General features: G+C 43.2%; 1 protein-coding gene across 1 annotated transcript; it reads right to left on the bottom strand.

Moving 5' to 3' along the window:
* Positions 1–3088: 3088 nt before the first annotated feature.
* On the bottom strand, positions 3089–9473 carry mrpl39 (mitochondrial ribosomal protein L39). The gene is made up of 10 exons (XM_011606106.2): positions 9291–9473; positions 8892–9098; positions 8661–8800; positions 7803–7902; positions 7587–7654; positions 7132–7244; positions 6090–6155; positions 5834–5987; positions 5173–5220; positions 3089–3244 (listed from the first exon to the last, which is right to left on the bottom strand). Exons 1-10 carry the CDS (start codon positions 9325–9327, stop codon positions 3167–3169), a joined length of 1011 nt encoding a protein of 336 aa, XP_011604408.1. The 5' UTR covers positions 9328–9473; the 3' UTR covers positions 3089–3166.
* Between the last annotated feature and the right edge of the window lie 1887 nt (positions 9474–11360).

Genomic DNA, 11360 nt, shown 5'->3' with positions numbered 1-11360 from the left:
GAGGAGTGCACGCTCAGGAGGAGGCGCTTTGAAGCAAATGTTTGTCTCTGCATTTCCCTGTTGCTGCTTCATAGAGAACTACTGATCTGTCGCTCTTTGTTCACTACTGCTCTGTTCAAACGTACAACCCAATATGTGCGTGGCCATCTGGCCTCTAGCCCCCCCAGGTTTTAAAGCACTGTATTCAGGATAACAATATGGCTGATGAACATGCATGTAAGATGTATGTGCCAGTTCTCCCCTCCTCTTGAATCCGGTCCTGTCTAAGGTTTCTTCCTGGTGAAAGGGAGGTTTTTCTCGCCCCGGTCAGGGTCTGGGTTTCCCTAAAGCCCTGTTGAGCCGCATTTTGTAATAAACGTCCAAAATGTCATAACTTTTTCATTTCATTTTGTAATAAACTGCCCCAACGCATTTTGTAATAAATTTTGCCGCATTACGTAATAGTTATTACATTTTGAGAAGATTATTACAAAATGCACTTGCAACTTTTTTTTATTCTCCTCAGAAAATGGAACATGGTGCATCACATAATAACAATTCTAAAGCATAGTTTATTTGTTTGTTAATTGTGTAGAGCTTTGAATTTGGCCACAAGTTATTGGCCTATATAATTCCAAACTTCAAATAGTCAACTAAAGTTATATTTGGAGTATTCTGTCATACATAGATTTATTGGGCTACATAGCTCTAAGGGAAATTGCATAAAAAACAACAAAAGTCACTCTTGTATAAATTGATTGTTTAACAAACAACAATAATAGGTATTATTACATAAAGTTTTGAGTCACATTTCCCTACACGGGCACTCATCCCCGGGTCGCCGAGTAGTCTGAGACACAAAACATATCAGACCCCCAAACCTCAGTGCAGCTACAGAAACCTTAAATGACGCAACTTACAATCAGATTGAGGGTTATAGGAATGACCAGCAATGGGACATACGCTACCACAGAGCTCCTTCAGAATGTTGCAGCGCAGACGCAGGTCGTAGAACCCCCCAGTCTCTGTGCTGGCCCCTGTCTGGACCCCAATAGCAACAAACTCCAGCTGGGACCCTCCAGTGGATTCTGCTTGGATCTGCTCAGTTCTCTCACACTTGTCATTATTTTTCTGTTCAGATCTAAAAACTGTTTGCTGTTTTTTTGGCCAGCAGGGTTCCACCTCCCACGCCCTTAACGTCAGGGGTAGATATCGTCCCGATGGTAAAGACAGCTGTTGAGTCTTACAAGGTAACATCTGTCAGGATCCGGGTCCATCAGAAGCTTCAGATTGGCAATTTCTTGATGTGCCAATTTAATAATGTCGCAGCAATTCCTTCACAGCCTTGGTTTTGTTGCTTTTGAGGTTTTAACACTTCAGAAAAGCGCTTATCATCTAAACTTTCCACAATTTTCCATTTGTTTGCAAAGTGTTCTGCCCTCGTTTAATGGCTGACAATGAAGAAAGCTCTATGATCTGTTTGGATCTTGGATTTTTTTGCTGCTAAATATCAATGACCCTTATGTGGGCCTGGAAAATTCTATTCCATCTCCTGACAATAAACACATCAGCCACCACAGATGGATTTACAGGGATATTCACCTCAATTAGAAAAAACACTCCAAAAATCAGAATCTGCACAGAATATGTCAACAGAGGGGAGGATAAAGAAGGAAATTCCTTTCTTAGAAATGTGCCGAATTAAGATCACTGCAGCTTTCTGAAGAAAAGGCCCTTTAAAAAAATGCAATATTTATTGGGGTTTTTTTTCACACTGAATTTACACAGTAGACAACAAGGAGAAAAGTAGTGCTTCCCTCCCCCTCCTCTCTGTATCTACCTACAGGTACCACCAACTTCATAGCTGTGGGCTGACCTCTGACCCCACTGAACGCTTACACAGACATCCATCCTCCTTATCCGGGGTCGGGTCGCGGGGGCAGCAGCCTAAGGAGGGAAGCCCAGACTTCCCTCTCCCCAGCTACCTCCTCCAGCTCATCCGGAGGGATCCCCAGGCGTTCCCAGGCCAGTCAAGAGACATAGTCTCTCCAACGTGTCCTGGGTCTCCCCGGGGGCCTCCTACCGGAGGGACATGCCCTGAACACCTCACCAGGGAGGCGTCCAGGGGGCATCCTGACTAGATGCCCAAGCCACCTCATCTGGCTCCTCTCAACGCGGAGGAGCAGCGGCTCTACTCCGAGCTCCTCCCGGATGGCAGCTTGTTGTAATTAATATATTTCCCTGATCTCTGCTTATTCTCTCCCCTACCTTCTCTACCCAGCCCCCCATCCGCAGGAGGGTCCCCCTACATGAGCCTGGTCCTGCTCAAGGTTTCTCCCTGTTAAAGGCAAGTTGTTCCTTGCCACTGTTGCTTGTGGGGGGTCAGGCCCTGGGATCGTCAACCCCCTGATATGTCAACTAAAGCACATGGAGACAATTTTGTTTGTAACAGACACAATATAAAGATTGATTGATTAAGTAGACTTGTGATTGTAGTTGGTCAGTTAAGGGATGCTGAGGGCTGTTAACGTTTCTCTCTGCGAATGAAATAGTAACTAATGAGAATAGAGCTAACCTGAGCTAACATCAGCCACCCTTTTGTAAATACCGTACTTTAAACCAATAGCAACCACTGTGACTGACAGGAACAGCTAATCCAAGTCAAAGACACTTAAGTTTAACTTACAGTAACACATAGTAAATGCATTTTCCAGTGGTTTATTATATTTTTTTTAACTTAACTGTGAGAGAACATAGTGTGTGTGACCGCGTGTCCAATTTGGTTTAGAAAATACAAGTTAGTGAGATTTAAAAAGCTCAGAAACCACCAGGTGTTGTGTCTAATGTGCCTAAAAGAATGGAATCATGGGAAAAAAAGAGAATAGTTGCTGGACCCCAAAGGCTTGAACTTGCTTCCACTTTCTCACACTTGACTCTCGACACACACTGATGACTGATGCCACCTGTTTGACGACTGACGGACACAACAGCTGTGCAGCCCCTGACCTTCAGCCAAAACACACACACACACACGCCGCTTTTGTTATACAGCAGGCCGCTGACACACAGGCACACGTGTGCTTCAAGATATGAATGGTGGGACAGAAGCAATGTGTTTTTACACATTTATTGAACAAACAATACAGTCAAATACATGTCAGCATGTGTATGTGTGTGTGTGGGGGGGTTACAGAGCTGTTGCTGGCTGACTGGAGGTGGAGTCTGGAGGAGAGGCCGGAGCCGCTTCGGGCCTCGACACCTCAACCTGTGCAAAATGAACAAGAAAATGTACGAGTGTTTTAGGTCATCAGGGCTGTCTTTTCTCTCTGTGAGGGGTGCAGACAGATTGACTTCTGTATGTGCTGCGTGGGCGGCTGTGTTTCCTGCGCCAGCTGGAGGCGGATGGGGGACAGGCTTCCTACAGCCTGCAGCCGGCTGGCAAACAGAGTTCGCCCACGCCTCACCGTGCTTGGCGAGAGATGGACCGTAGAACACGTAGAAACAAAGCTACAGATTTCTACTGCAGGAGGAATGACAGCAGCCTGAAGCTGACTGATGTCCAGCACTGAAAGGTGCGTTTGTGCGCCTGTTTACTCCACTTTATGCTCAAACCCGGAAACCAAAACTCAACAACATGAATTTTAACCAAATCGAAATATGGAATCCAAATGAATCAACAGCTATTATTTTGGCCAAAGCAAAATGATCCAACTTGCTGATAACAATCACTCTCATCTCTTTCCCTAGTTGTTTTGACTGAAACTTTCTTTGATGTCGTAGACTCGCCCAAAACTATTGTCTTTAGACACTGGAATAACACAGTAATAATATATGATATACCACAGGAGGCCATTGATGAAGTCCTTGATGCTTCTATTGCATTTTTAAAGTGAGACAATAGTTCAGATGAAAGAAAATGCTGATTTTGCCCAAATTAACAGTTTAGCTGCCAGCTAACCCGAACATGTGTTGCTATAGGGATAATACGCTATGTTTAATGCAATACAGCTACAACTTCACTTATTCAGCCCCGAGATGCAGGACAGAACAACTAGGCTGTGATGTGCAGCAGAGGATTTAGGCTAGAATCAAACCCGAGATGAAGCAACAGCGGCTCAGCTTTGATACAATCCTCCCCCCACAATAGTGAATATTGTCCCGCGGAGCGATTGGCCGTGACATCCTCGTGATTGGATGCAAGTTGGGAGGCCTGCGATTGTAAATACTGGCAGCTGGGAGAAGATTAGGAGCTTGTGGTGGATGAAGATGTCACACGGGGGATTTTCACCAAAGAGTGTAGCGCTCATGCAGGCTTTCTATTTTTAGACCCACTTCTTTAATTAAAAACAAGAAGGAAAAAAACCATCATTGCACCTACTCTATTCCAGCCTCAGGGCCCTCACAGTTTTTAAAGGTCTACAGATTATAGTTTGGACGACCTCTGGACGGACACATCCAGCACTACAGCAACAGCATGGGGGGATAGCATCGAACCAGAGATCCCGCACTTGTGAAGTCTCTGGAGATGACCTAAATATATTCTGCTTTTTTGTTAGCCAAACGCTGACGTCCCTGCTTTTGTCTTTAATAAAGCCCCATTTCAAGTCCCTGAATATTTGAATGTGTGAAAATAAAATGTAGGCCACTGAGCTCCATATGTCATCAGCCACCAAATCAAGCATGTCTATTAATGAAAACACTCCCCCCCCCCCTCCATTATGCAATCAGTGATGCACAGAACGACTGTGGAGAAACGTATTTCGCCTACATCCAAAATTAACCCGCAGCCTAGTTTGGGTTTGAGGAATTTAGATTCCTGTTGAAGTGGAACTTTGCTCTCAGTCAGGGGGGAATTGGCTGCATCAATCTGAGATGCAGATGTCTGGAATAAGAGCTGTGAACCTGGAGGGATTTAAAAATACAGCCTGCCTGGATCTGGAGTCGGAATCTGTGTCGACTTTGATGTGGAGTTCTGAAAAACGGCTGTTTGTCCTCCACGAGGAGGATGAAGCCATTCTTCTTCCTCAGTGACATCACTCGGAATTTAAAAGCGTGCGAGTCGGCTGATTGTGGACCAGCATTCAGACTCTGACAATCCTACTCTGCTAATTTGGCCTCAGCGCCGCAGCTTTGATGTTGCTGCTGTCGGGCGAGTGTGTGCGCAGGAAGTGTGTGTGTGTCTGTCGCTCTCACCAGCTTCTCTGCACGCTGCCTCAGCTTCCTCCAGACTGTGTGATGAGCCTGGACACAAGACAGTGACCCGAGACAAACCCTCCTTTTAATCAGGATCCCCTTTTCAAAACTTTTTTTGATAACACACACTCAATTTGACTCAAAAATATTCAAATTTATTTAGACAGTAATATTGGTAAAAATAGGCAAACTTGAAAATGTTTGTGTTTCTACTCAAAATATGTTTTCTAATGTAATTTTAATCTTGTTTGTATCAAAATGTGTTTACATTTTTTTAAAAATCTGAGGGACAAACAGACCGAGGGGACTGTGCTCTGTGATCTTTGATGCTAAAATTGATATTGTTGCCATGGTGACTCGTGTTTTATTTAGAACTTTGAGTGACATATCAACAGAAATGTACACTCATCTCTGGCGCCTGCAGTTTTCTGGAGAGAAGAAGACATCTTTACAATAAAGGTTCCTTTTTACATTATGGGGATGCTTTAAAAACAACTCAAATGCTAACTATAGCTTCCATTTCAAGAATAAACCTAAAAAGTACTAAAACGCTGCTAAAAAGAACGATGAAAAAAGATCCATCAGCACAATCTAAACCCCCGTCGGTGGTTTATAATTGCCATTTTAGAAAAAGGTCCCAATGCCCTCGTTCTTCACTGACCTGCAGCTGCAGAGGAAGGGAGAGTCCCTGTGCTCGACGATGGAGGCCCCAGGGACCCTGGCCCAGACTGTGGAGAGCCGTCACCTCGTACTGCAGGCACAGACCCGTCCTGGCCACCAGAGGGCCTCCACTCAAGAGTACATGGTCACCACATCTACAGAGGATATAAAATGAAATAATAATGAGGCGACGTGAACGGATGTGAAGTGAGGCACTGCAACAAAAAGTTAGATCTACACGGTCATGCAAAGCTCACCTGTACAGCATCACTGTGCCTTTAGGATTTTCTGCTGCTTTCTGTTCTATTTCTTCCTGTTTACACCTGAGACAGAAAGAAAACTTAAAACATGAGGAAGCAAAACGTAAAAAATGTATGTACAGTAATAATGAATGACCCTGATGTCAACAGACATTAAAGAATGATGTTCATTTTTAATAGCTACTGTATATCACAGACAACATTAGTGAAGCCAGAATAGTCTCCTTTCAAATGTGTCAGCCCTAAATCATGCTGATGTTTCCATGTTGTGTTTCTGTCTGCTTCTCCACCATCCACCTAGTCCCTAATCAGTCAGTAGTGTTTCAGCAGCCCTGTTTCCAGTTACCACTGAGCTTCTGTCGCCAATGATTCAAAATCCCAAATGTCTGATGCTCCTAAACCTAAAAAACCTCATTATAGTTCCCAACAACATCATGACATCATGAAGTCTGTAAAAAACAAGGATCTGTATTGAAGATGCCCTTTAAAGGTGCAGACAGCTGAAAATGGAGAGTTTGAATCTTTATCTCTCCTGGACAGGTAAGTTTCAGCTAAGCTTGGCTAACTTAATGCTAATTAATGTAGGCACAAACATTTAAAAATTATCTAAATTTGAATGTTATGAATGCTCCATTGACTAGGTAACAAACTAAGAAATAATAACAGCGACTTGTGTTTGCCAACATTAGTAATACATTAAAAGCGCACATTTCTCTGGCATCATGCCGAGATGCTGCGGAAAAACTTATGGCAATATGAACAGTAATATAGACAGTACATCGGTCACCGTTCTTGCTGGATCCAGCAACCTAACTAGCAACCTCTACTTTTGGGAGGGGCAGAGGGAGACTGTGCTGCACAGTAATTTCATTGTGTTTGCAGTCCCAGCTTTGACCACCAGGTTACATAGTGCTCCTTTAATCATTAATCAAATGTAATATTTATGTGAGATGGGGAGGAAAACACCAAATGACAGTAGAACAGGACACAGTTATTAGGCTGGCCCATATTTCCTGAGGAGTTCTTGTGCCCGGTTTACCTGTGGTGCGAGAAGACCTCCAGGGCCACAGAGGGCACTACTTCCAGAGGCTCCCAGGCCAGGTCTTTCAGGATCAGCTGCTGGGCTCCTTTGGTCAAAGAGCGCAAAGACTCCTGCAGACACACACAAATGATTAGTTACAGCACAGATACCCGGACCTTCTCCTCCTCTGCAACTGTTGGTGACACAGGCACTTAGCTTCAAAAGGTGACAATCAATTCTGCCTTAATTGCACCAGCTGTCTCACAGAGAAACGTAACAGAAATTTAAATATGAGACACTAAAAGAAGGCAAAGGTCATCTGTATTCTAAAATAGATCATGGGTGCAATGTTACTTCATGGAGAAACTCAGGTTTAATTCACCTCGAATGGTCACAATGAATGACTGCTAAATACATAGTCCTCCCTTTTGTTTCAACTGTGCGAGTATTCTAATAATCTATCACTCATTCACCTCAGATGGAGTCCAAGAGTCCAGCTGAGGGTCAAGGACCACGTCGCAGCAGAACGCCCCTGATGTGACTGCAGGATAACACACATCTATCAAATATGTCTGGACAAACTGACCTAAGTAATAACAGTAATCCATGATACAACAGCCATGTTTTAATTTGGATTTGTTAGATTTTACAGGCTTTCTGCCCTGTGTCGGATATTTCATGTCATCTACCTGGCACCTCCACTGTGCTGAGCAGATCGACATTAAACTTGTCCTTGAACGCCGTCTCCAGGACCTGGCCCAATAAAGCAGCGCAGGAACGCCAGTAAGCCTGAGAGGGGAAAAGAGAGCAAATTAAATGTGCTGGAATCCATTCTAATCTGATGTATGCAAAACTGTGATTTACAGAGAACACAAACCAATTACAATCAGCATTTATATCTGATTAAAAAAATTATAAAGCACTTTAAATGTAACCCGACTGCCAGCAAGAGTATAAAAACAGGTAATACAGGTGAATGTGAACCAGGGAGTGGAATCAGCTAAGACTATAGGCTGAGGAGGAAAAGGTGCTGAAGATGTCTAAAATAGGTAAAGAATGCACGTATGGAGTAACTGCGCTCAGAGCGTCGAGCCTGTAGAGCTGAAATCTCCGACTAAAAAAGTTCTGAGCTAGGCGTGAAGGCTGGAGAGCAGGTGACTGTTCGAGGAGCAGGATGAGGTTGGTGGTATTAGATCAGAATGATACTAAAGAGCAAGAGCACAGAGGTGTTTGTGGGTGAGAAGGAGGATTTTGGGACTTGAACTGAAGCCAGTTGATGAGGGTTGGGCTGATGTGTTGCCAGGGTGTTTGCGCCAGTGTGAACTCTTGCTGCTGAGTACCTGAAATATTGGAGCAGCTCTAGGTCTTTGCTGAAAACCAAGAGTCCAGACTGTACGTGCTTGTGAGATCATAGCCTTTGTTGTGTTAACGTTGATCTCACCCAATATATAGCATACACATCTCAGATGTACAAAGCATAAACCATTAAAAAGATACTTACTGATAAACCACTTTGTTTAAAAATGAAAACTGATTTAAATGGTTACCTCATTGACTACTGTAGGGTCATTGTCTTTAAATGTGAGCAGAGAAAGTGAGCAGGAGTGAGTGAGGGGCCGGTGCAGGGGCCACAATTCCCCATCCACCAGAGCCAGGACCGAGTTATTCACGTGATACTCCGTCAGGTCTGGAGAAAAAGAAAAGTTTAGTGCATTTAGTCATCTGCAGCTGAGATGCAGGGAATGAAAATGCAATTTTGTTTCTGTCTCTTCACTCACGTCTGGCACAACTTAGAGGAGTGGACATTCCTTTGTTCATGATCAGCAGCGTCCCATCCAGCCCTGGGCCATGCATCGATACCTCTATCTTTTCTATGCGAGGATACAGGGCTCTCTGTCTGGCCTGCTCCCGGGAGAACACAGCGTTTCGCTGGCTCAGCATCTCAGCTGGAGGGGGACGCACGGCTGCAGCAGCTGAGGCACAGCCTGATGGGGGAAGGAGTCAAGAAATATAGAAACAGGCACTTAGAAACTTCTATAGAATACATATCTCTTATGTTTTCTTATAAATGACGTCTTCGTGTTTAACCGGAATGCCGAGCGGAATACATGACATTCCAACCTAGCCTACGCTCGCTTCAACTACGAGGTTAACGTAACGACTCGGACGCTACTTACGGCGCTGGAGGAATTGACACACCTTCCTGGTTACCATTTCAAAGGATGCTTTTATAATATTAACAAGCTAAGAAAGAAACGTAAATATACATGAACGGATAGTATATCTACAGTAGTTACTTCTGTCTCTACTTGAAGGACGCCATGCCTCGCCAGTGTGCACTACATATTTAGTTCCGGGTAGAAATCGTACGAGTGGCAGAAAAGGTCCGGATAATTCAGAATTACAACCACAGTTCTGTATATTGACAGAAGATGTCACTGTTGGTACAAATTAATTATTTTCCCCATTGTTAAAACACAATTTTGCAAACTATGCTGTTTTTTGTAAGACAAGACAATTCACAAAACCACACAACGAATGTGGTGTGTTGTGTGGTTGGAATGTCCACTCCTCAGAATACCTCATATCCTGCAAAATAAAGTACTACAACCAAAACTACAAAGTGCTTTAACAAAATCAAACTTTTGCACCAACTGATACACACTTCATTCATAATTACTATATTTTTGTCTAAGCAACTGTATGCCTTTGTGCATTAAAAAAGCACTGTAATCTAGTTTGTTACTAAATACTGAAATGTCTTCAGATTGTTTACACAGAAATATTTGCAGATCCACACATGTTGCTGAAACATTTTTATTATTATGATTTTTCCATTGAAAATTCAATGCAACATATGCACAGCAGATATATTAACATTACAGTGAACTAAAATATGTTTACAAAAAAACAAAACGGTCCACCGAAAAAGAAATTGAAGAAAAATATATTCAAAAAATACAGAGGCTAGAAAAACTAGGCAGCATCTTGCCGCACAGCTGGGTCTGGCCACAACACATCACAGGCAATATCTCAGCTTGCCAGAGATCGGTGGAAGAAGCACCGTGAGTCCAGCCCTGAATCACACCCGCATCAATTTCATCACATCTCTTTGAGAGGTTTTGACAAATGCTGAGTTTGGGAGAAGGTATTGACGGAGAAATGGTGTGTGGTCAGCAAACCAGTCCTGGGCTGGGGCAACACGATAAAAGCTCACATTGTAGCGTGCTACAACATACCAGTTTCTTTGATGGTCTTCATCATCTATATGCTCTATTAGAATGGTTGGGAGACTGTCCAGAAATACCTGGGCAGTGTTTGACGTCAGCCATTTGGGAAATCACCCAACTGATACACTATTATGTGCCTTGTACAACATTGTGTGAAAGAAATTTTGGTTACATACCTCTTCTCCAGTCAAAATGTCTGGATAAGAGGAAAGTAAAATGGCTCATTGTGCTGCACTCCAGCCGCTCTCAGTCTCTCTTGTCAGCCCGGAGTTGGTGACATGATCAAGGTTGCTCTGATTTCATTTGAAAGTTGTTGTCTTCTTTGGTCATGAACTCTTCCATCAGCTCTGCCTCTCACTCCTCACCCCCTCTCATACGTCTCTTCCTCTCTCACACACCTGTGGTCTTTTTGCTTCCTTCCTGATTGAAGTGGAAACAATTCACCATTGAGGTACTTGGCCAGGTTGCACATTTGTTGGCCAATTAGCTCATGTTTTGAATAGCAGCGTTTAGAAATGGCAAACATTTGACTTTGAGTCAGACTGTTTGTCTTAGAAAACTGTTTTCGCTGCATTTAGAAAGTGCCATTTTAAATTGAAAAATTTGTGTAAAGCAGAAAAACGGTTCAGAGTTTTGTAGACTTGAGCGGGAGATTTTCTCTCTGTGTGTCAGTTTAAATACTACTAATAAAACAATCATAATAAAAAACTGTAATATTCAGATGTTACAAAAGGAAATCTAGTTTCAGGATCATTGTTAAATAGTCAGCAAGAATATATCCGCACATATACAAAAGAATTAATAAGGATGTCCCTCCAAAATCTACCCCAATAAAATACCCTGGCTGTTACTATTTCCCCCACTAAGATATATAGAATAAAATATGAGCTCGTGTCCCCGGTTTCATCCTCTAATGGACTCTAATGGCACTCACACTTTGACAAATGTTTGTTGGATTTCTCAGAACCAGAATCAGCAGGAGATGTTGGCTCTAATAGCAGCCGCAGGAAAGGCAGA

The sequence above is a fragment of the Takifugu rubripes genome, chromosome 8 (genome assembly GCF_901000725.2).
Source record: "Takifugu rubripes chromosome 8, fTakRub1.2, whole genome shotgun sequence".
Taxonomy (NCBI): domain Eukaryota; kingdom Metazoa; phylum Chordata; class Actinopteri; order Tetraodontiformes; family Tetraodontidae; genus Takifugu; species Takifugu rubripes.
Note: the sequence above shows the minus strand (reverse complement) of the source record. Positions and strands in the feature narration are given on the sequence as shown.

Coding starts and splice junctions, on each gene's coding strand:
- mrpl39 (XM_011606106.2), bottom strand. CDS start 9,327: ATGGTAACCAGGAAGGTGTGTCAATTCCTCCAGCGCC. Junction 8,801..8,891: donor TCCTCTAAGTTGTGCCAGAC/GTGAGTGAAGAG, acceptor CTTTTTCTCCAG/ACCTGACGGAGTATCACGTG. Junction 3,245..5,172: donor GGCAGCGTGCAGAGAAGCTG/GTGAGAGCGACA, acceptor CATTTTGCACAG/GTTGAGGTGTCGAGGCCCGA.